The sequence below is a fragment of the Pseudorasbora parva genome, chromosome 8 (assembly GCF_024679245.1).
Source record: "Pseudorasbora parva isolate DD20220531a chromosome 8, ASM2467924v1, whole genome shotgun sequence".
NCBI classification, from domain to species: Eukaryota; Metazoa; Chordata; class Actinopteri; order Cypriniformes; family Gobionidae; genus Pseudorasbora; species Pseudorasbora parva.
In genome coordinates, this window is record NC_090179.1 from 42,526,005 (window position 1) to 42,552,456 (window position 26,452).

Below are 26,452 nucleotides of genomic sequence, written 5' to 3' on the forward strand. Positions count from 1 at the left end.
CGCGACATATATCATGCAGTGTTTTCAACCACATAATATTTATTTTAGGTTTCAAACATTTAAATACACATAAGTACTAGTAATACATTTAGAGTTTGTATGTCTATGAAAGCAGCAATAACAATCCATTAAAATATAATTTGCTGACATATTTTATTCATATCAGATACACAGTGAAAGTAACTATAAAGTTTACTCGATTCTTCTCCCAGTTCACCGGTCACTTACTTATTTCAGGAGAAACTGAAGAATTGACATGCTGTAAATCCGATTGACAGAACTGCGCTGTATTTGTTATAAATCAAAATCAAGATCATTTATAAAGGTTTTTAAATGGTAAAACACAACCACAATTGGATTATTAGACAGTTGATGACATGGTAAGCAAGTTTGTCAATATTTTTAATAAAAAAGAAAAACCTTAATAATAGCGATATACATCGTACAGCGCTATTTTGGTCGTGGTGAGTCACTTGATAAGATGACGCGTCGCCATGGAAACAAAAAGGAGAAACATTCTAAAATAACGGCCGCCTTTAAAAAACGTACACTGGGAGTCAGCTAAAATATTTTAACCGTATTCATGAAAGGGTTAAAATGTAATGTTAACAGGCAAACGTAAAGCCTGGATAATTACCATTTTGTTGGGGCGATTGGGGACAGGTGGGGCTCTGAACCCTTCCCTACCTCCAAAGTGGGAAATGGCAGAAAAAGTTTGAGAAACACTGATCTAACAGATCATAACCTTTTATATAGTTCTTGACAAGCATATTGTTAATTATATAAAAAATTGTACGACATAAAACTTTGCCGAATGAAAGATCTGATACTTGGGGCCTGTACCATGATGGTAGTTTAACAAACTCAGGGTTACAGGATTAGTTTCGAGTCGACAACCTGGAATCATGATGCTGATCATCAGCTTTTTCTGTCAACTTAGGCTTGGATCCTGAGTTTAGCTGTGACATCAGTAATGAACAGCCAATCACACGCTGTGACATCAGTAATGAACAGCCAATCACATGCTATGGATCACTGAAACTGAGATTCACTTCTCACGAGAGAAGCAGCGAGATTCATTTCTCTCTTCTCCAGAATATTTCATGGTTAAAAAATATTAAGAATTTATACAAATTATACAGCAAGAAAAAAAGAGGACAACTTAAAGAAAAATCTTACTACGTCTACTTTGTTCAATGATTTTAAAGCTTATTTGTGTGACATTTATATTGGCTATTTATATTAATTATAACTAAGTGCCGATTAATGATTGATTATTTAAAATGATAAATGTGTAATTGATTAAGGATATAATAATTACATCAATTATATCTTAATCTTTCAAAATTATTATTATTATTATAATAAATAAGCATTGTTAAATGCCAAACACTTCAGTCTTTAAAAACCATTTGCCATGTATAGTGACCTTTAATTTGGAGTAGAAAAAGGGGGAGTAACTTTATTGTATCAGAGGTGCGTCACTTTGCTCACAGCTGATTAGTCCGGTTTGAGATCTCTAATCCAGAACATAACCTGCCCTGGAGCATAAGTTACTATGGAGATGAACACTGCTAAAAACAGGCCGCTTTCATGGTACCTAAAACCCAGGATTGGCACAAACTAATCTTTAACATATCTGGCTATCCAGCTAAACCGACTTCATGGTATAGGCCCCAAATCTCTGTTTCTTTCTGCTATTAAATCAGGGTTCACTTAAACTGATTCTAACTTGATTTGTATTTTAGACCAGGTGAAAGTGAAACCGCAAAGACAAGAACTGAGTGAAGTGGAGGAGGAACATCAAACCTTTAAAACTCAAAGAACAAAAGCCAAAAAGCTGAACACCTGCACTCAGTGTGGAAAGAGTTTCACACATACAGGAAACCTCAACAAACACATGAGAATTCACACTGGAGAGAAACCGTATACATGCACTCAGTGTGGAAAGAGTTTCACACATAAAGGAGACCTCAACAAACACATGAGAATTCACACTGGAGAGAAACCGTATACATGCACTCAGTGTGGAAAGAGTTTCACACATACAGGAAACCTTAACACACACATGATAATTCACACTGGAGAGAAACCGTATACATGCACTCAGTGTGGTAAGAGTTTCACACATAAAGGACACCTTAACACACACATGAGAATTCACACTGGAGAGAAACCGTATACATGTACTCAGTGTGGAAAGAGTTTCAGACATAAAGGACACCTTAACACACACATGAGAATTCACACTGGAGAGAAACCGTATACATGCACTCATTGTGGGAACAGTTTCACACGAAAAGTAAACCTTAACATACACATGAGAATTCACACAGGAGAGAAACCGTGTACATGCCCTCAATGTGGGAAGAGTTTCAGACATAAAGGACACCTTAACACACACATGAGAATTCACACTGGAGAGAAACCGTTTACATGCCCTCAGTGTGGTAAAGAGTTTATTTTATCATATAATCTAAAAAAACACCTGATAGTTCATTCAGATCAGAAGCCTTATGTATGTTCTCACTGTGGAAAGAGATTTTCAAGGTTGAACAGTCTTAAACTGCACCAGAAAACACATGATGAAGTGAGAGATTATATGTGCTTTGACTGTGGGAAGAGCTTTACTACAGCTGGCCTTCTGGAACAACACCAAAGAACTCATACTGGAGAAAGACCTTACAAGTGCTCATACTGTGACAAGGGTTTCACTCAGTCTGCTCACCTGAAATCACATGAGCGAGTTCATACTGGAGAAAGACCTTACAAGTGCTCATACTGTGACAAGAGTTTCACTCAGTCTGCTCTCCTGAAATCACATGAGCGAGTTCATACTGGAGAGAAGCCGTACCGCTGTACTCAGTGTGAGAAGAGTTTCACCAGATCAAGTAATCTAGTGACTCATATCAAACAGTGTTGTTCTGTTTCACAGTGAGCAAATGTTTCTTTCAGATCAAAAATGTAAATCATGAAATCATGTGTAACTAATAAACTAGTCATCAAGTATTATATTTTATGATCATTTAAGAGAAATTTTAAAAGGATTTGATAAAAGTAAGGAACTAATTCTGTTTTTTAATGTAAATTGTATTGACAAATTAAATAGAAAAAAGCTTCAGGAGATAGTAAGTCAGTTTGACCTTGCACAGTTAATTCAGGGCCCAACCAGACTTACTTCATCATCTAAAACTCAAATTGATTTAATATTTAGTAATAAACCAGAAGGAATAACTAAGTCAATGAATTTATTAACAGGGTTATCCGATCATAACCTTATATTCCAAAAATAAATAAAGATATTGAATTACAAGTTCAGGGAAATTTAATTCAAGATTAGCATCAAATTGCTAGTGTATTCAATTAGTTTTTTATAGACTCAGTTCAAAATTTTGCACAAGGGTTTAGCGCAAGAAATAAGGACATTGTGCCATTAAACTATAATGCTCCTATTTTTAATATTTCTGAAGTATCCGAGCCTAATATAATACAAATTTTGGGTCAACTTAAGAGGTCTAGGGCTAAAGATGTCTTTGATTGTGATTCTATGTTTGTTAAAAAGTAAACACATGTTCTAAGTACACCCATTACTCATCTGGTTAATTTGTCAATAAAACAATGTTATTTCCCGAATGCTTGGAAGTCAGCAGTAATAACACCGATTTTAAAGAATGGTGATCATACTAATGTAACCAATTACAGACCTACTAGTATTCTTCCATGAATTTCCAAAGTAATTGAAAAGGTAATTTGTAGCCAGTTAATAGAGATTTTAAATCATGGTTCTTTTCCTCTACATCCAATGCAGTTTGGATTTAGGGCACGTCATTCCACAGAGACGGCAAACTGTGACTTTGTTGAACAAATTAAATCCAGTCTTGATGGAGGAGGTGTTGTTGGTGCTGTCTTCCTTGATTTTAAGAAGGCTTTTGACACTGTAAATCATAATGTACTTTTATCTAAATTGTCAAAGTTTAATTTTTCTATTAATACAATAACATGGATGGAATCATATCTAAATTCAAGTAAACAATGTACAAGAATTAATGATATATGCTCATCGTTTTTTGACTGCACTATTGGAACTGAACATCTTGTTTGGGGTAAGCTACCTCAGTCTTCTGTCTTGTCAGTTGGCAGCACTGTTATTGTGGAACCGACGGAGTCCAGATCGAGACCAAGGCAAATATTGGTCGGGAGAGTCATAACACCACTATGGGGAGACATTTCTATCCCCTTGAAAATCATCAACTCCACTAATCACAGAGTTGTGTTGAGAAGAAATGCAAAAATTGCTGATGTGTCACCTTGCATTGCTGTGCAAGATTTGCCGCTGCCGAAACAGATTCAGTCAAATCTGCAGTGTACTGAGGAACCTGTACCACCTAGATCCAGTGAAGAGATGAAGCGTGTTTTGAGTGATTTGAACCTTGGCGAACTTGATTTAGGGTGTGTTCACACTTGTCATGTTTGGTTCGATTAAAACGAACCCTGGTGCGGTTGCTCGTTAGTGCGGTTCATTTGAACATATGAATGCTGCCATCCGAACCCTGGTGCGCACCAAACAAGCGGACCGAGACCGCTAAAAAGATGGGTCTCGGTCCGCTTCCAAACGAACTCTGGTGCGGTTCGATTTATATATGAATGCAACACGGACCAAAGACATGTAAACGGACCAAAAACCGGACATATAATGTCACAAGATGCGACGCATAATGCAGCTGATTTGACGACGCAGAAAGATCGGTGTATCCAAAATGAGTAACTTTAACGTTAGAGGGCAAACATGGAGCAACGAGGAAGTGCCTAATAAATATTTGGTCAGACGAGCATGTTTCGAAAATGCTAGAAAAAACACACAAAAAGCATACCTGGCTCTTCTCATCAAAGTTCCTGTGTTGCACAACGGAGGAAATCCTGCTGCTGTTTTGAATGTTTTGAACATTTTATGAGCTCTTCATGAGTTCTCAGCGGGTAAAAATAATGCCACATGTACACGCATAAAATGATCGCGTTTAATCCAGCACACAGCGTTGTTTTGAATGTTTTGAACATTTCATGAGCTCTTCATGAGTTCTCTGGTAAAAAATAATGCCATATGTACACGCATAAAATGATCGCGTTTAATCCAGCACACGGCGTTGTTTTGAATGTTTTGAACATTTCATGAGCTCTTCATGAGTTCTCTGGTAAAGAATAATGCCATATGTACACGCATAAAATGCCCGTGCGTGTAATCCGCACACATCATTGTTTTAAATGTTCGGTAAGCGAGCTCCTACGTCATATAAGCCGACCAATCAGGTTGTTACCGTCTCCCTATGCCTTTGGTTCGGTAACTTTAGGTTCGCTGTTAAAAATGCCTGTGTGAACGCTAAGCGGACCAGGACTATTATGTTTTGTTTTTGTTTTTTGGTCCGGACCAAACGATCCAAACTAACCGAACTACAAGTGTGAACGCACCCTTAGAGTCCTGTGAAGTGTCAGCCCATTGGAAGGACAAGTTGCTGCACATTATTGAGAAGTATGAGTCAGTTTTCTCAAGAGACAAAATGGACTGTGGAGAGGCTGTAGGTGTTGTCCATCGGATTAACCTCACTGATGAAAGACCCTTCCGTTTTCCATACAGACGCATACCACCGAGTCAGTATGCTAAACGGAGGACAGCATTAAATGAGATGGAGGAAAAAGGAATCATCCAAAAATTTCATAGTGATTATGCTTCCCCTCTCCTACTAGTTTGGAAAAAGAATGGCGATTTCAGGATCTGCACTGACAGGATCTGTGGTTAAATGCGAGGACTGTCAGAGATGCCTACCCTTTACCACACCAGTCCGATGTCTTAGCTGCTTTGGGTGGTAACACATTCTTCTCAACCATGGATCTTACCTCAGGGTATTATAATGTCCCTTTAGAGGAAGAACACAAAAAGTTCACTGCATTCTCTTCCCCGTTTGGGCTCCATGAGTATAATAGGCTTCCTCAGGGTCTCTCTAATAGCCCGGCCACTTTCATGAGAATGATGATGTCTATCTTTGGAGATGAGAATTTCAGCAGCATTCTCTGTTACCTTGATGATTCGATGGTGTTTGCCCCTTCTGAGTTAGTAGCCATTCAGCGTCTTGAAATGGTCCTCTTGCGGTTGTCACATCACAATCTAAAGTTAGCACCAAAGAAATGTTGTTTCTTGAGACGATCTGTAAAATTGCTGGGTAACATTGTTTGTGAGGAAGGGATTAGGACTGATCCTGGAAAAGTTGAGGCAATTAACAATATTCAAGCTTCTGATTTGATGGAACCTGATGGAAAAACACCAGGTCAGAAGAAGATCAGATCCTTTCTTGGAATGGTTCTGTATTATCAACATTTTATTGAAGGATGTTCAGCGAAAGCTAAGCCTCTTTTCAAGTTGACATCAGGATCAGTAAAACAGACTCCTGTAACAAGAGGACGTAAACCAAGAAAGAAATTCAGTTACCTCAAACTTTCCCCAGCTGACTGGACGACTGACTGTGAAGAAGCTTTGCACACCCTAAAACAAGAACTAACAAGAAATGTGACGTTGGCCCACCCAGACTTTGACCAACCTTTCATTGTGGCTGTAGATGCATCTTTCGATGGAGTTGGAGCTGTATTGTCGCAAGTTCTGCCAGGTGAAGAGATTGCCAGACCCGTAGCCTTTGCAAGTAGAACACTGTCTCGCTCCCAAATGAACTATCCACCTCACAGATTAGAGTTCTTTGCCTTAAAGTGGGCTATTTGTGAAAAGTTTAGCCATTGGCTCAGAGGACTGCATTTTACGGCATGGACAGATAATAATCCGCTTACATATATTCTGACTAAACCCCGACTTGATGCATGTGAGCAGCGATGGGTGGCAAAACTTGCTTCCTATAGTTTTGATCTGAAGTATGTGCCAGGAACAAAAAAATGTTGTTGCGGATGCTTTGAGCCGTGAGCCATTTGTCCAGTCTTGTATAGGACATCGCCTCATCACTGAACCATACTTATCTCTCTTGAAGGATGTCAGTGGTGTTGTTGACAATTCTGTCCAAGATGCTTTCAAGTGCACAAGTAACCATCAGGTAGTGCAGAAGGATGGAAAAGGTTCTGGTGACCTGAACAGTGATGGACTCTTGCTTTTGTCTTCTTCAGGGAGTCAGGAAGTTTCTGCGGTGTTGGCAGCACATGCTTCTGGGGGTTTGAGTGAAGTAATGGGAATAGTTCCAGCCATCTCACAACCACAACAGTCAAGCCCTCCCTTGCACCTTGTGTCGGATTCTTTACTATATTGAGAGACATCGAAAACCATCTAAGAGAGAACAAGCAAAGGAATCCACAAGTGAGACCAGTACTCCATGGTCTCCTTGATGCAGCAGGACATCAAGGATGTAGCAGAACACTTTCACTAGCAAGACAAAGATTCTTCTGGATTGGAATGAAAAAAGATATTGATGATTATGTGAAGAATTGTCATCGATGTGTAGTTGGTAAAACCTCAGAACCGCTTGAGCTGGTCTGCATTGACTTTAGGTCAGCAGAGGTCAAAGAAGGGAAGTCTGTAGATGTGCTAACTGTGACAGATCATTTTACTAAAATGGCCCATGCATTTCCATGCCAGAATCAGTCGGCTAAGCAAGTTGCTAAAAGACTCTGGAATGATTTCTTTCTAGTGTATGGTTTCCCCAAAATAATTCATTCTGACCAGGGGGCTAATTTCGAAAGCAAGCTATGGTGGGGCCATGGGGAACGATAGGACTCTTGGAAGCATGATCAGGACATTGCCCCCTAAAGCGAAAGCAAAATGGCCGCAGATGTTGCAGCAACTTACCCTCTGTTACAACTGCACTGAACATGAGACAACAGGTTTTGCGCCATTCTTTCTTATGTTTGGCAGAGTGCCTCGTCTCCCAATTGACATCATGTTTCAAAACGTGCTTTTAAATGAGGATGTGGTGGATTACAAAGATTTTGTGTCCAAGTTGAAGAAAGACTTGCATGAAGCAGCACACATAGCAAGGATGCACACTCTGAAAGAACAGGAACGACATGGCAGACTTTATAACAGAAAGGTGAAGGGCTGTCCTCTGGCTGTTGGAGATCGAGTGTTGATTGCAAACAGAGGCGAAAGAGGTAGAAGGAAAGTTTCTGACGAATGGGATTCATCTCCGTATGAAGTCATTGCTGTATGTCCTGATATCAATGTTTACAGGAATCGAGAAATCAACTCAGACAAAGTGAGGGTGGTCCATAGAAATCTTTTGTTACCTGTGAACTTCCTCCCAGTTGATGAACCTCTGGAATCTGGTCATAAGGACAATGATGTGAATGATGAAATTGAAGTTCAAGGAGATGAACTTGACCATGATGACAGAACTGCAAACTGGATATTGAACAATCCTAATGATTTTGTTGAAGAGGATATTCATACAGTCCCAACAGATCTACTTGATGCGTCTGATTGTGTGTCAGAGATGCTGGACTCTGCAAGTGCTGGCGATGAGAACCTTAATGAAAGAAGTGATGTCAGAGTAATAAGTGATGGGGAGAGAAGGGATCAAAATGTAACGAGTGACGTTGATTTACCTGAAGTGGAATTTCAAGATTCTGACTCGACTCACAGAGAGCAGTTCACAAACGATGTCATAACCTGTGGTGTGCACACAGCCAAGACATGTTGAGGCTGTAGTAACTCAAACTAGATGTGGCAGAGTCATTAAGCCTCCTAAAAGACTGATTTATGAAATGAACAAACAACACATGGACAGTTCAGACTCTACAGTGAGTTCTTTCGTTGATTTAGTTAAAAGCATTGTCACATCAAGTTACATTTGATTTCATGTAAAGTTGAGAACACAAAAGAAGCAAATCCATACAGAGATTAGAAATCAAATAAGTTATTACATTATAAATCTGAGGTGTAACAGGCATCTCTTTAATCTACTTTCAAACTAGGGTTAGGCGCCTCCCTTGTCTCTAGGTACTTCTTATGGAAGAATCTTTTGATTGACAAATAATAATACTCAATGTGCAGTTTTCTTCTCTTCTTTATTAATTGGAAACATTAAGAGTGAGTTCCATATCTATCTTTTCTTCCGGTCTTTCTTCACTGTTTGTTTTCTTATGATATGCCCAGATTAAGCAGGATTTAAAGGGGGTGTATGTAACGGGATAAATATCATAGTTCAAGGGTCCTTTAAATAAATCCTGCTGTAATGTGTTCACGCTTCCTATTGGCGGCTCTGGTGGCGCTGTAGTTCACTGCGCTTGAACGATCTGCAGCAGAGCTAGAGAGAACTGCTGTGGGTGAATCATTTCTACTGCAGCTCCGTATTAAAAGTTAAAAATAAAAGTTTCATATTGAATGTTAGACGATGTATGAAGGGGATTGCACACATTGAACACTAATTGACATCTAGAGTGTGTTTTCTGTTTATATTTTTGTGTATTTGATAGTTTTATTTCTGTTTTAATGAACTCAATCTTTCCATGTGCGCCACTTTCCATGTCCGTTCTAACGAGGTGAAATATGTTTCGAATAGATGGAGCTGAAGCGCTTGTACTCAGTACTTTCTCTCTCTTCACTGCTGTGTGCAGGTAATTGTTTTTTTGTCATAGTGTTTAAGAATTTACTCTGTATTGTTCAGTAAATGAGTATTGCAAACCAGGTTTTGTAACAAACGTAATTTCAAATTAATTTCCATTCATTTCATTCTACATTTAAGAGTAACACAAAGTGGATTATGTATAATCAGTCTCAAATATGATGTATTATACTTTATCCATTCATGTCATTCTTAATTGATGTTGAAAATGTTCTATACGATCACAAAACAATATGTTTAATAAGAAACAGACATACTTTTCAGTGAGTTATTGTTATATTGCTGTGGCTGGAGCTGAAGCGCTTGTACTCACTACTTTCTCTCTTCACTGCTGTGTGCAGTCTTCTCTCTTTTCCACTGCTCTGTGTGCAAATAAATGTATTCGAATCAACTACATTCTGAGTGTGCGTGCTTTGAAGGGTGGGACAAACCGGGCCAGAGCGAAGTTAAAATGGTCACATATATATATTTTAAATTTCTATTGTAACCCAGACTGAAATTGGGCAATTTGCAGTCCATAGAAAAAACTACTTTTTGGCAGATTTATTTATTTATTTATTTTTTAAATGATGTACTATTCTGGGGCCCATTCTTTGTACGTGGCTAACTCAGTTAGCTGGATTTGATTATTGACAATTTGGCTTGATCTCGGATTGTTTGGTTTTTCGAAGCTCATCCTGGACTTGCTGTCATAGCATCAGGTCCGCAAGCTTAAACCTGCTCGGGAGCTTATTTCATATAGACAGGATTAGATTGCATCTTGAGGTGATATTTAAAATCTGTCCGCTGCTACTTTACAAGACTTCATTACTGAACCAGGGGCAATAATAATTTAAAATAATAATAAATATAAAAGTTTATTTGAAAATAATATTTTAATGTTGTATAATATTTGCGTATAGACACAGCCACTCGGTTGAGAGATTTATTTGTGAATTGTGATGGAATGATTACTTTATAGCTGTATTGGAGGTTTACACACATTGTGCTGTTAATCTTCGTCGTGCATTAATGTGAGTGATGACGGATAATATGGGAGTGGCTTGATGCAGCGCAAGAGATGCAGATCATTTGATCTTGACTGTTAAGAAACTTGGATTAATACAATCACATAACCAACCTGATTTAAATTGAAAATTAAAAATGAAATAAAAACGTAAAGTGTGTACAAATATTATAAAATTGGGAATATAAATAATGGGAATCATGTTCATCAAAACAGTGCACATGTAATTTATTTAACTTTTATGTTGGTTTGGTCGTTTGTCTGTTTCCTTATAAAGGTCCAGAAAATTGTTTTTTCTTTTTTTTTTTTATTTGCCAGGTGGCTTTTTTAATTATATGATGTCATTACGTTGTCTTGACACCAGCCAATCGCTGCATTGCTGATCATGTTTCGAGATGCATCTCCCCTCTTCACTGAACACAGACACAAGCAGTGATCTCAGATAACTTAATCCAGATATTTTAATCCAATCCACAAATTCATTTGAAGAACCAAATTAGCCAGAGATCAATTCAATTCAATTCAATAATGTTTATTGCCATGTCAACAAGTCCACAAAGAGTAACTGAACATATGTAGACTTTAACTCCAGATGTTGAAGAATAGAAGGCAAACAGAGTGAGACTGCATCATCAACACTCCTATTTGCTCGATAAGCAAATTGGTGGGTATTGAGCGAAATACTGGACAGGTGTTTACATATCAAACGCTCAAACACTTTCATAATGACAGACTCAGTGTGGAAAATATTTTATTTCATCATCAAATCTAAAACTACACCTGACAGTTCATTCAGATGAGAAGCCTCATGTGTGTTCTCACTGTGGAAAGAGATTTTCAAGGTTGAACAGTCTTAAACTGCACCAGAAAACACATAACGAAGTGAGAGATTATATGTGCTTTGACTGTGGGAAGAGCTATACTAGAGCTGGCCTTCTGGAACAACACCAAAGAACTCATACTGGAGAAAGACCTTACAAGTGCTCATACTGTGACAAGAGTTTCACATTGTCTCCTCACCTGAAATCACATGAGCGAGTTCATACTGGAGAGAAGCTGTACCGCTGTACTCAGTGTGAGAAGAGTTTCACCAGATCAAGTAATCTAGTGACTCATATTAAACAGTGTTGTTCTGCGTCACAGTGAGCAAATGTTTCCTTCAGATCAAAAATGTGGCCATTGGGCCACTGAATCTGCATTAACGAGAACAGTTGGGGCAACAGCCTTAGTCCTGTTATCATTGCTATCTAAATCCAGTGTTCTGTATTTTGCATACGTGAGTGTAAGGCTGGAAAAACCTAGTAGATGCCGAAATGTCTAATCCCTCTGAGAAAACAAAGGAAATTAGCATCTGAACTCATTCATACAGTTAGACTCTCTGTCCGAGACGACATCACACTGAGTGAACCATCTACAAATGACACTAATTTACATGCCTTTCCTTTCACATGAAACATCCCCTAAACTACTGCTCCCCCTCATATTGAGATCACCAGAACCATCATGAAATGCACCAGAAATCTCTTTGTTACAATGTCTATCCTCACAATACAGTATTATATGTGTTTGATATCATTTGAAATGTCTTAGTGCGACTGGTACAAATATCTCAACTCCACAGAAGTAAACTAGAACATCCTAAACGTTTTAAGAGTTTAAAGATATCTTTCCTTGGTGTATGGTGGGTGTGGCTTTCAGCCATTTGGCCTCTCTTACATACAAGTCTATAGGACTTGATCAATGCAAATTCCTATTGTGAACTGGTGTTTCCATTTGAAAGAGTTTCAAATGGTTCTGGGTATGCATCTGGTTCTGGGTATTTAAGGAAATGTTGCAAAGAGCTCAGGGCTCGATACTGTAGTCAGGTCAGCCCGTAATGCTGGAAGTTTTAACCCATGCAGCATTATGTAACGTTGATAAGTCAGGTTTACATCTCATTCTTTACTCTAGAGTATTTGATGTGAAGTATACCTTTGAATTGATTATGTAATTGGCTTTATACATTTACCTGACTGTTAATAAATTGTTACACTTTGATTGATTCTGACTTGGTCTGGGATTATTTAGGTTACGGACGGACATAATTTCAACAAAGGGTTAAACAGAATAATTAAATGTGTACGTAAGATATTAAATATAAATGACCAAATAACCAATTGGCATTCTAACCTAAATTCTAAAATGTGATTAAATGGAGTCAGATTAAGAAGAATTGGAATAAAATCCCTTTTCCCCGCTGAAAAGACGAACGCGCAGCGATCTTCACCCGCCGATCGTTAGCCTTCATTGGGACGATTTGGGCGGCCTTACAGTGAGTTTTTGTTGTAGGTGGCTATTGTAGATGGCTATAAATAAAAAAATTAATAAAAATTGTGTACTGTGCTAATTAATTGAGACTTCTTACAGCTCTTACAGGTTGTTGGCCTTATTTGTTTCGTTGCTTCTATTGCTCTCCCCTTTTTTGTAAGTCGCTTTGGATAAAAGTGTCTGCTAAATGATTAAATGTAAAATAAACTAGTCATCAAGTATTATATTTTATGATCATTTAAGAAAAGTTTTAAAAGGGTTTGATAAAAGTAAGGAACTAATTCTGTTTTTTAATGTAAATTGGATTGACAAATTAAATAGAAAAAAGCTTCAGGAGATAGTAAGTCAGTTTGACCTTGCACAGTTAATTCAGGGCCCAACCAGACTTACTTCATCATCTAAAACTCAAATTGATTTAATATTTAGTAACAAACCAGAAAGAATAACTAAGTCAATGAATTTATTAAAAGGGTTATCCGATCATAACCCATTAGTAGTAAGAACATTAACAAAATGTAGGTTTGAATATCAACAAGAGAAAGAAATGCGCTAAATATTATGCCAAAAAGATTGCTAAATGAATTTGAAGAGAAATAAAAAATAAAAAAAATAAAAAAGTAATTAACTGGAATGAGATTTTGTCCACAGATAATGTAGATGATGCATGCGGTGGAGAGTGCGTTTGCGGCAGTTGGAGAGCACAAACGTGAAGAAGTGAAGACAGATGAGAGTACGGACAAACTACAAGAGGTAAACAAACACTTAACTAACGTCAAATAATGGATTCAGTCATTTTTTTTATTGAAAAGATGTGTAAAGTTATATCATACCAACTTTATTTGTTAACCACTTTACAACAACCACAGTTGACCAAAGTGCTGTACAGAAAAAAACATGTACAATTAATAGCCACACAATAAAAGCATTCAAAGTAACAAATTAAATCAAGTAAATAAAGTCGAAATTTTACAAAGTGTCAAAAGCCAAAGAGAAAAGGAACGTTTTAAGAAAGGTTTTGAAAACAGACAGAGAAGAAGCCTGCTTAACATGCAAAGGCAGATCATTCCATAGTTTAGGGGCAGACACAGCAAACGCACGATCCCCTCTGAGCTTACGCTTAGTTTTAGGCACAGTCAGAAGCAGCTGATCATCTGATCTGAGTGAGCGGACCGGTTTATAAGAGTGTAGAAGCTCAAAGAGTTTCTCATGTTTACGTGTGCCCGTTAAAAGACATGCTGCTGCATTTTGTATCATCTGGAGACGGGTGATGGAGGACCCACTAACCCCCACATATAATGATTTACAGTAATCCAGATTACAGTTTCAAATTGTTGTCTTGTCAGAATTGGCTTTATTTTGGCCAGCTGCCTCAAATGACAAAAGCTTGATTTGACAACAGCTTTGATCTGACTGTCGTAAGCTCAGGGTCCACTTTAACTCCTAGGTTTGTGAAACTAGGTTTAATATAAGGTGCCAAGGAGCCCAGATCTACAGGTGGGGTCCCAGTGGTGCCTCTAAAAACCATCACTTTTGGTTTTTTTTATCATTAAAATTTAAAACGTTTAGAGCCATTCATTCTTTATATGGTCCAGCCAATCGAGTAATTGTCCAACAGAATGATCCTTATTCTTTTTAAGAGGTACATAAAAATAATAATTCTTTTGGACAATTACTTTAGTTAAGTTAGTTAAATATGTCGAGAACACCAGGGCTGGACTGGGGCTAAAGTTCGGCCCAGGCAAACCCAGCCCATCCGGCCCATGAGTTCCCTTAAATTGGGGATTGGGGCCTTAAATTTGAGTAAATAAATAAAACTAGGACGGCGACAAATAATGATAGATATTATCAACTTTACTGCAAATGCACAAACTTAATATTGCACTTTTGTCATACAGAAATGCACTTGACAAGTAAAGCAAAGATGATTTTGAGCTAGGATGCAGTAAAGTAAATTTACTGTGAGTTAACAACTAATTCATGTAAGTCACTGATATCTATCTTTCATGAGGTTCTCATTGAAATACTATTTAGTTAAATTTCATTAGATCTTTTAAAAAGTTCATAAAACATTTAGAAAGAAAAAAAAAGTAGTCCTTAATTCATGGGATCCAGGCTTTAAAGCTGTTTTATTGAATTTAGTTTAACTTTAGGCAGGTTTCCTTTAACTGTAAGATCATGGTAGTCACAGGTATAAAAAAATGCTCCTCATTACCATGGCTATAAGGTTTCTAAAATATATAAAACATATTAAACCATTATATTTGTAATTTAAAAAATTTAAACACCTGTAGAAAATACGAAAACGGCCTCTATAAAAGTGATTTATATTCCGCAATATAAATTTAAGTAGGCTAATGATAGCAACATTTTTAATAATTACATTTCTTCCAAAACACCATATTTATTCGCTGTTAGTAGCTGCAAGGTGAATTGTGGTTGTGCTAAAGTGAAACGTTTGTAGTTGTGTGTATTGCCGTTTTCCACTTCACCTCATCATGTATTTCCATGCTCGCGGCTGTTTTCAGCTGATTCACCGCAGAACCTGTAATGTTCACATATCACACAATTGTATAAAACTAAATTCGGAGTCAAAGTGCCGTTCATAAACACAGCTTATGTTCATCAGTGGATATTCGCCTTTATCAGTTCCATGTGCTCAAAAAAGAAAAAGAAAAAGAAAAATAATAGAAAAAAGCGCCTAATATGGAGGGGAGGTCTCTCTCGCTTTGGCCTGTCAATTTCGGAAGACAAACCAATCGGCCACTGTCTCTGCATGATGGGCCAGTCAGTGGCAAATAAATAAATTAAATCAATTACCTGTCGGCCCACTGGAAACAGGCCCAGTATGCCAGATTACCAGTCCAGCCCTGGAGAACACTAATAACAGTCGGATGTGAGTGTTTGTAAATCTACTTTTATGATTTTTTTTGTGCATGATGATCTCTAGCTTTTTTGACTTAGTTCATATCGTAAGATAACTATCATAAGAGCTGTGGAAAAATAACCAAATAGTCTAGAGATATATGACATGCACTTAGATCATAATCTTGTACCGAAGGTTTTCCACATTTTGAGAAGATGACAGAACTAAACTTTGGCTCATCATAGAGCTGATATTTGATAGACCGACACATGATCTAGTTTTCTGTTACCCTTACGAAAATGAACCATGGTTTTACTCCAAAAAAATACACACACAAACATGGTTATTAGGCTATAGTTTAATCATGTTTAAAACTGTTGTTATATATCAATTAGCTAAAAAAAAACATGATTACTACACTTTTACTAATAAAACCATGGTTCATTTTCATGAGGGTAAATCAGGGTTAACTTGAAACTTCACATTTATCCTCCTTGAACTGATTTTAAATTCTGTCATACTAATTTTATTTCAGACCCGATGGAAAAGAAAAAGTAAAGAAAATAATTTGAGTGAAATTTCAAAGGTGATGATCCTGTAGTTTGTTTCAGCCTGTTGACACCAATAAAATGTGCTTAATGTGCCAATTTACAGCAGATCTCAGACATCACCATAATGAATGAGGTGAAAACAGGGAACTTTTGGCTCTTCAGCAGCTCAGTTAAACATTATGGCCTGTTCTTTTTAAATGCAGATTGCATCAGAACGCAGTGATCACAGTTCACACCTGCAGTGAAGACCCGCCCACAACAATTCACCAATAAATACTGGGAATATTCACATCTCACATCACTCCAGGTGTAGCAGCTGAACTCTGTGTGACTGTTAAAGATGGAGTTTATTAAAGAGGAGATTGAAGACATGAGTGATCCAGAACCATCCAGAATAAAACATGAAGATACTGAGGAACAAACAGGTTGGTGTCCGTTCTTGATTCTTCATTGTTGACTGCTTTGGTAGATGCAAATTAATCTGCATATAGATAGTAAATAATAGAGAAATGCATCTAAATTATCATAACATTGCATATAGTTCTTGTCAAGCATATTGTGAACTATATTAAAAATGGAATGACAAACATTTTTGCCACATGAAAGATCTGATACTTGGGGCCTGTACCATGATGCTAGTTTAACAAACTCAGGGTTACAGGATTAGTTTCAAGTTGACAAAACCATTCTAGGCTAGTGACAAATAGTCAAAAAGTGCTTTAGTTTTTGAGATACCCCTACCGGAGGTAGAACTAAACCCAACAGTGTTTTTCCTCATCTCTAAGGTGTCCCACATATGAAATGGATTCTTGGCTAAAAATATTTTACAGCTAAGATTGTTAAATTAACAGACATTGTTATACATCCCAAAACCACAAAAGGACTAAATACTGTCCGTATGGTAGTTAAGGCATATAAACTAGTGGGTTAACATTAGTGTTTCTGTTACAGTGACAGAAAGTTGAAATTGAAAATCAGTGACATTGGAAAAAAAACTGACATTGTAAAAATAATCTGTCACTGAAAAAGAGTGACATGAAGAAAAAATCTGAAGATTGTCATTGAAAAATACAAATAAATACCAATACAATAAAAGTTTAAGATTGTAAGATTTTAATTATTTTATTTTTTCATTGCCAATACTTGTTTCAATGCCAATTCAACTGTTTTCAATGCAAATGTTTCAATGCCAATGTTTCCTTTTTCAGTTCTGCTTTTGTTTTCAATGACAATTTTAATTTGTGATGCCAAATTTTAAAGTCACCATTCTGGCTCCATAGCCATGACAACAAAACGCGTGCCTGTGTTAAATGTGCTTGCTTCGTGCACGCCAACCCACAAGCCTTGCCCTTCTGGAAGTCTGAGGAGCAACTCGTGTTGCTACCATATATATACATAATAAATAACATACAGTCTTGTTCAAAATAATAGCAGTACAATGTGACTAACCAGAATAATCAAGGTTTTTCGTATTTTTTTTATTGCTACTTGGCAAACAAGTTACCAGTAGGTTCAGTAGATTCTCAGAAAACAAATGAGACCCAGCATTCATGATATGCAAGCTCTTAAGGCTGTGCAATTGGGCAATTAGTTGAATTAGTTGAAAGGGGTGTGTTCAAAAAAATAGCAGTGTGGCATTCAATCACTGAGGTCATCAATTTTGTGAAGAAACAGGTGTGAATCAGGTGGCCCCTATTTAAGGATGAAGCCAACACTTGTTGAACATGCATTTGAAAGCTGAGGAAAATGGGTTGTTCAAGACATTGTTCAGAAGAACAGCGTACTTTGATTAAAAAGTTGATTAGAGAGGGGAAAACCTATAAAGAGGTGCAAAAAATGATAGGCTGTTCAGCTAAAATGATCTCCAATGCCTTAAAATGGAGAGCAAAACCAGAGAGACGTGGAAGAAAACGGAAGACAACCATCCAAATGGATAGAAGAATAACCAGAATGGCAAAGGCTCAGCCAATGATCACCTCCAGGATGATCAAAGACAGTCTGGAGTTACCTGTAAGTACTGTGACAGTTAGAAGACGTCTGTGTGAAGCTAATCTATTTTCAAGAATCCCCCGCAAAGTCCCTCTGTTAAAAAAAAGGCATGTGCAGAAGAGGTTACAATTTGCCAAAGAACACATCAACTGGCCTAAAGAGAAATGGAGGAACATTTTGTGCACTGATGAGAGTAAAATTGTTCTTTTTGGGTCCAAGGGCCACAGGCAGTTTGTGAGACGACCCCCAAACTCTGAATTCAAGCCACAGTACACAGTGAAGACAGTGAAGCATGGAGGTGCAAGCATCATGATATGGGCATGTTTCTCCTACTATGGTGTTGGGCCTATTTATCGCATACCAGGGATCATGGATCAGTTTGCATATGTTAAAATACTTGAAGAGGTCATGTTGCCCTATGCTGAAGAGGACATGCCCTTGAAACGGTTGTTTCAACAAGACAATGACCCAAAACACACTAGTAAACGGACAAAGTCTTGGTTCCAAACCAACAAAATTAATGTTATGGAGTGGCCAGCCCAGTCTCCAGACCTTAATCCAATTGAGAACTTGTGGGATGATATCAAAAATGCTGTTTCTGAAGCAAAACCAAGAAATGTGAATGAATTGTGGAATGTTGTTAAAGAATCATGGAGTGGAATAACAGCTGAGAGGTGCCACAAGTTGGTTGACTCCATGCCACACAGATGTCAAGCAGTTTTAAAAAACTGTGGTCATACAACTAAATATTAGTTTAGTGATTCACAGGATTGCTAAATCCCAGAAAGAAAAAAAAAGTTTGTACAAAATAGTTTTGAGTTTGTACAGTCAAAGGTAGACACTGCTATTTTTTTGAACACACCCCTTTCAACTAATCGCCCAATTGCACAGCCTTAAAAGCGTGCATATCATGAATGCTGGGTCTTGTTTGTTTTCTGAGAATCTACAGAACCTACTGGTAACTTGTTTGCCACGTAGCAATAAAAAATATACTAAAAACCTTGATTATTCTGGCTAGTCACATTGTACTGCTATTATTTTGAACAAGACTGTACTTATATTAATTACATAATGTATTTTATTATGTATATCTATGGTTGTTACTACTCTCCGGCGCCGTCATCCTTATTTTGAGTCTGACGAATCGACCCGAATATATTTTGTGTTGAGGTATTTTTTTGCGTTGACGTCATCGATGATGTCGACGCGTTGTCCCAGCCCTATATGGAAAAAATAGAGACGTATAAACACATACCTAAAATAAGCGGATATGCCATAATTGGTCCCGCCAGGAGTTTTTAACCAAGGCATCACTTCACTCATGCAATTCAGGTTAAGTTGAAAGTCAGCTTGAGTCACCTCTGAACAAAGAATCCTTAGCAATAGATCAGCACCATTGAGCAACATTAACCAGTATCCAAAGGTTGCTGATTGCTTAACTCCCTCATTTATGAACATCAGGATTCTCTTCTGGATCTTTAGTCTCCACCTCACCGATGAGCTGTTGAGCAGTGGCCTTGTCATTACCATGAAATGCATGCTGTACATCTCGTAGGATTTGCTATTGTGCTTCAGTCATTGTACATTATTAGGGATGGGCGTATAGATATGAAGTATCGATACTGATGTGAGCATCGAAAAATATCTATGCAAATAAAAGTAAATCCCAGTCTCATTGTGATCTTTTTTTTTTCTTTTTTTCTTGTAAGGGCGATGCTTTGCTCCACGAGATCTGTTGCGCTTTCCTATAAATAGCAAGGTCAGCTGTGCTAAGCAGTTTCTACAACTAGCTATTTAGCTACTTGTATAGGGTAGGTCAGCCTTTTCATTTGATATAATATTTGTAATGATTTACCTGTCTGGCTATGAAGATATCAATAAAGACAGTCAAGTAGCTAGCTACAGCTGGATCCAACCATTAGTCTAACAGTAATCAACTCACTAGACCAATCAAAAACTCAAAGTAAATATGTCTAATATCTTGTTCTTATTTACTCAAATATCACACCAATGTGGTGAAGTAAGCAGTATAGGCTCTACTGGCCTATGCTGGTCTGGACAGACAAAAGCTAACAATATGTTTTTTTTTATTCAGTAATTTGACAGATAATAAAATTACCTGACCAAAACAAAACTCAAGTGGATATACATATTTTAATATAATTCAGTTGGATCTGTGCTTCATATAAATTGTATAGTAGTGCCTTATGAAATGCATCACTATTAAATGTATCATAAATATAGATCAGCACTTACCTTATATAACTTACTTTGCAGTAACAATGAATTTGTCAACATTGGTCACGTGATTTAGACTTGAGACTATTTTGTCCAATGTTCATTCATACGTTGAGTGGCACCCTGATTTTTCATGATATATGTACATATTTGCTATTGTCAGATTCAGCACAACCCCACCTTTCCAACAAGCCTTAATGTGTTTCTATATTAATACCTGGCAAAGCAACCACAAAGTAAATGAAAGCATAGATATTCAATCTGTTCATGTCTGCTTATTTTAGGTATGTGTTTATATGTCTCTATTTATTCCATACATGAAGATATTTACATCCAGCTTTTTAAGTAGTTAAATCAACTTCCTGACTACAAACTTGTCAAGTTTCAAAGCTTTCAGAGCTTGTATGATTGATCTGCACTAGTTTATATGCCTTAACTACCATACGGCTATATTTTAGTCCTTTTTTGGTTTTGGGGTGTATAACAATATCTGTTAATTTAACAATCTTTGCAGTAAAATATTTTTAGCAAAGAATCCATTTCATATGTGGGACACCTTAGAGATGAGGAAAAACATTGTTGGGTTTAGTTAGATTCTAACTTGATGTGTATTTTAGACCAGGTGGAAGTGAAACAGCAAAGACAAGAACTGAATGAAGTGAAGGAGGAACATCAAACCTTTAAAAATCAAAGAACAAAAGCCAAAAAGCTGCACACCTGCACTCAGTGTGGAAAGAGCTTCAAACAAAATGGACACCTTAAAACACACGTGAGAATTCACACTGGAGAGAAACCGTATACATGCCCTCAGTGTGGAAAGAGTTTCACACGAAAAGGACACTTTAACACACACATGAGAATTCACACTGGACAGAAACCGTTTACGTGCCCTCAGTGTGGTAAAGAGTTTATTTTATCATATAATCTAAAACTACACCTGACAGTTCATTCAGTTGAGAGACCTCATGCGTGTTCTCACTGCGGAAAGAGTTTTTCATGGCTAAGGAGTTTTAAACTGCACCAGAAAACACATGATGAAGTGAGAGATTATGTGTGCTTTGACTGTGGGAAGAGCTTTACTACAGCTGGGGGTCTGAAACAGCACCAAAGAACTCATACTGGAGAAAGACCTTACAAGTGCTCATACTGTGACAAGAGATTCACTCAGTCTTCTCACCTGAAATCACACGAGCGAGTTCATACTGGAGAGAAGCCGTACCGCTGTACTCAGTGTGAGAATAGTTTCACCAGATCAAGTAATCTTATCACTCATATTAAACAGAGTTGTTCTGTGTCACAGTGAGCATGTTTTCTTCAGATCAAAAATGTAAATTGTGAAATCATGTGAAACTAATAAACTATTGCTGTGAAATGCCACTAGATTTGTGCTAATTGTGTGTTAATTATTCACGTGAAGACCATTTCATTATTCCTTGATTGGAGGCTTACTTAAAGAAATACCTAAATAACTGAGACTGGAGAGACTGGACACAAATGTAACAAGAAGTTATTTTTCAATATATGAAACCACTCCCTCAATTTGAGTTTTTAAATTCATAATCACAACTTCAGAAGTGGGAAATATCAGAAATTTCAGACAACGTGATGGCATAAGATCTGTAACCCAGAGGTGGGGTCCAGGGGCGGAGCCAGACGATGTAAACATTCAGGGCTTAAGCCCCATTAGCCACCCCCCCCGCTCCGCCCCTGGTGGGGTCTCCAGTCGAATGACTTTACTGGAGTCACATATTCAAGGACTTCAGACTTACTTGACTAAATTAGGAAAATGACTTAACTTTAAGTTGAGATCCAGTGACTGACTTTATGAGATTCTGAAATTGACTTTATGACAACTAAAGTAATTAAAGTCTTTTTTTAATCATTGCAATTGATGAACAAAATGTGAGCTACAGAACCACCGACACCAAATCAGAGTCTGTGTGATTGTGTGATGGCCAAATTGTGATGGCTAGATGACCGGGTCAGAGCATCTCCAAAACTGCAGCTCTTGTGGGCTGTTCCCGGTCTGCAGTGGTCAGTATCTATCAAAAGTGCTCCAAGGAAGGAACAGCGGAGAACCGGCCACAAGGTCATGGGCGGCCGAGGCTCATTGATGCACGTGTGGAGCGAAGGCTGGCCCGTGTGGTCCAATGTCAGGGGTCTCTCCTCAACCACCACCAGTGTGCAGCTCCACTTGGATGATGTGACGGCAGCCACAGTACAACGGCGCCAGTGATCACCACACACCAGCGATAGGTGGAGAGGAGAGAGGGTGATAGACCCAGTTCAGTGGATGGGGATGATTAGGAGGCCATGATTGGTAAGGGCCAATCAAGGGAATTTGGCCAGGACACCGGGGTTACACCCCTACTCTTGTACGAGAAGTGCCATGGGATTTTGAATGACCACAGAGAGTCAGGACCATGGTTTAACGTCTCATCCGAAGGACGGTGCTCTACATAAATACTTAAATGATGTGTAAGTGAAAAATAATCGAATTATCATCCAATAACTTTTGATTTATTTCATGATTTATTTTTTTTAAAGGTGCACTAAGTAGTATTTTTGCAGTAAAATATCCAAAAACCACTAGGTCAGTGTTATATATTTTGTTCAGTTGAGTTCCTACAATATCCCAGATGTTTTTAACTATTTGTAAATTGTGAGAAAATTACTCAGCTTTACAACACTCGGTCCTGCTCGGCTTCACTACAGTAACATTAATAACCGCATCCATGAACGTGATTTGAGTCCTATTTTCCACCGGCTGTGAGGTGAAGACCACATGTCCCAAGATGCTGCGCTCAAACTTTGCGTCATCAAACTACGCCTTTGTTTTGAATAGGCGCCCTCCAGTGGACGGAAAGTTGCATAGTGCACCTTTAAGATAACGTACAACACTTTGTAAATCTTTTGCATACCATTTAATCATTTATGAATGTATGTATATCTCATGTTCCCTTTACTTTGGTCTGTTCATAGAACACGAGATGAGAGCACCATGACTGTTTTATCATCAGTTTTAATGCAGCACCGAACACCCTGTCAGACTGTCAACTTCATACACCACAACTCCGTAATGTCCCCGTCCTCTAGCGGGACGCTGCTGTAATAGCATCAAACGAACATACAATTACTACAACAGTATGCATATACTTCAATATACCGGTATGTTTTAAAAGCACATGGTGACAAGGGAACATCAAATTTTTTTTTTTTAAATAAAAAATGAAAGGGTGATTCACACTCGAAGAGGCTGCTCATATTTGTGTTTTTTATATCACGTATGTTTTCTATGTTAAACTATTTTCTTGTATATTGTGATTTCTCTGCTCAATTTTTGATGCTCCTTGACCCTTTTTGAATTGTAACTGAATTGGGGAGAAAATAAGGATGATTTACTTTCTAAGAGGAAAAAAAGATAAAGCATCTACACTATGCAGAATTAAGTCTCTCATAACTGGAGCCACCGGTTGCATATTAAAGTTTTTTTTTTTCATAGACATCATTTATTTATAAATTAACACATTTCTCACATTCACTTCTTCAATGAAAGAATATTGTTGACTTGTGCCATCCATAGGCTCTGTGTTATAAAACTGTTATAATTCTGAGACAGGAACAGATTTTAAAACATAGATTTCAAAGGTTTGTCTCAGCTTAATAAATTAAAAGAAACGGGATCTATATTGGAATGAGACAGATGTTTTCAGCAGCTCGGTTAACGGAGCTGCTGTTGTTTCTCTCGGTTATTTTTTTTGGAGTAACCGAGCGCCCCCTGGAGGAAACAAGCGAGTAACATTTGCTGCACAATGAAAGCGGTAGGTGTTCACGACAGCTGAGAGCGCGTTTGCGGCAGCTGAAGATGTGAAGACAGATGAGAGAACGGACAAACTACAAGAGGTAAACAAACACTTAACTAACGTCATATGCTGGATTCAGTCAACATTTGATTGAATATATGTGTAAGGTTAGTTAAACATGTTGATGACACAAATAACAGTGGGATGTGAATGTTTGTATAAATATCTACATAGTTCATATTGTTAGATTAACAAGAGCTGTGAAAAATAACCAAATAGTGTAGGAATATATGACAAACACTCAGATCATAATATTTTACTGCAGTTATATTCACAGTTTGACTGTAAAAAATGACAGAATTCAGAGCTGCCAACTTTTCAAAAAAACTTAGAGTGAGATTTGGTGGGGCCAACCAAAATGTTGCCGTACAAAGCAAAAATTGCAAAAATAAATAAACAAATAAATAATAATAATAGCTCTCTCTCTATATGCATCAGCATTTGAATGGGGTACTATTGTTTGTTTGTTTTTTCCATCTATATGACGGTTTGTATATACATCCTATAGACACACGCAATTTTAAAGCACTATAGAGACAGTGGCGTAACTTAGTAATGACGGGCCCAGTGAGGGTATGACAAAAATGGTAACACTTTAGTTTAGGGTCCAATTCTATATTAGGATATTGGCTGTTTATTGTTACTTATAAATCAAATATTAAGGCCTTATTCTGTATAGGACCTACATCCCTTAATCATAATAAAGGCACGGTTTTCTAATCACTGAGATTCCAAATGTAAGGTAGTTAGGGGGGTTCGGGGGCAAGCACCCCCGAGAAATCATAGAAATGATTTCTATGATCTACATATGTGCATTTTAATATGTTCTGAAGACCAACATTTTTTTGAAAACTATAGCTTAAAAACCATGTCAGGGACAATTTTCAAGTAAATCTGGTTAACTGATATTTATGAATTGAGTTTTATGAATCATTTACATAGACATGTTAATTTATTGAAGGCGACTGGGAAAGGTAACTACATTTATTAAATTAATTCACAATATGCACACATTCATTAGGCTACTAATCTTATGCCCAATACAGGCAGAAAAAAATACTGAGCTATTTAATTTAAGGCTACAAATGGAATTGATTTAGACCATTTTAGAACATTACGTCTAAAGAAAGCTTGAAATTGCTACTTTTAAATCAAACAATTCACATTTTAGAGGGAAGTGTGAGTGGAGCTCGCTGGCATACAACGGAATATCTAGCGCAGCGTCACACCAGTCTGCTTCGCTCACATGCTCTGATGAAAAGGTGGTCAGTATCCTAAGCGTGGCGGTTGAGTGCGAATGCCGTGTGATTTTCGAATCTGAAACCAGTGCATTTCATTTGAAATGTGTGTGCCACAATATCATGTGGAGTCACTTTGTCGCCAGTGGCCCGTTTGCGATGTTGGTAGGGTTGCACTGAAGTTACGCCCCCTGACTAGAGGCATGATTTTCTCTAAATAGAACAAATTGATTATAGATCATCAACCTACGGCATACTTTTACAGGGAAGAAAAAGGAAAAAATATGTCTGTCCTGTCTGTTGTGCGGCTCTTTTTTTGCTGTGGCTGATCTAAAAAAAATTTTTTTGTAGTAAAACTAGTTAAGTTACGTTCAAGCTACCCTTATGAAAAAGTAGCTACACTACTTTCAAAAAGTAGCTAGCTATATTGAAACTACTTTATTCTTCTTCTTTTTTTACAATGATATTGTTACAAATAACTGAATAACTGTTAATGAAGAATGTTGTAATATTTGGGGTTCCAAGCAACATAATGCAATGTAATTATGATTTCAAAGAGTATTGGGTGAATTCGGGTTTATTGGGACACTTTTTCCCAGTCATTTCAATGGGAAAAACTGTCAGAATTATTGGACAAAATTCTGAAATATAGCCTATATCTCAAACTGGCTGTCAAAGTGCAAAATGGCTACAATCGATTATGAGTGGCTCATCAGGTAGATCTATAGATAAACTTTCAGGCATTTGACCGACAGGGTTGACACTTCAGCGTGAGAAATCAGGGGAGTGGCG

At 37.5% G+C, this 26,452-nt stretch overlaps 2 protein-coding genes across 2 annotated transcripts in view; both read left to right on the forward strand.

Annotated features, from left to right (window-relative positions):
* Positions 1-26,452, forward strand: part of LOC137084560 (zinc finger protein 729-like) — a 53,660-nt gene that overhangs the window by 664 nt on the left and 26,544 nt on the right. The window contains exons 2-5 of the mRNA XM_067450850.1: positions 1,749-2,934; positions 7,898-8,531; positions 11,443-11,710; positions 21,177-21,858. Of these exons, the coding sequence (XP_067306951.1) occupies positions 1,749-2,934; positions 7,898-8,531; positions 11,443-11,710; positions 21,177-21,858 (2,770 nt within the window). The remainder of the gene's footprint in view (positions 1-1,748; positions 2,935-7,897; positions 8,532-11,442; positions 11,711-21,176; positions 21,859-26,452) is intronic.
* Positions 24,355-26,452, forward strand: part of LOC137084840 (zinc finger protein 41) — a 47,447-nt gene continuing 45,349 nt past the window's right edge. Inside the window, exon 1 of the mRNA XM_067451331.1 lies at positions 24,355-24,462. The gene's annotated coding sequence lies outside the window, so the exon portion shown is untranslated. The remainder of the gene's footprint in view (positions 24,463-26,452) is intronic.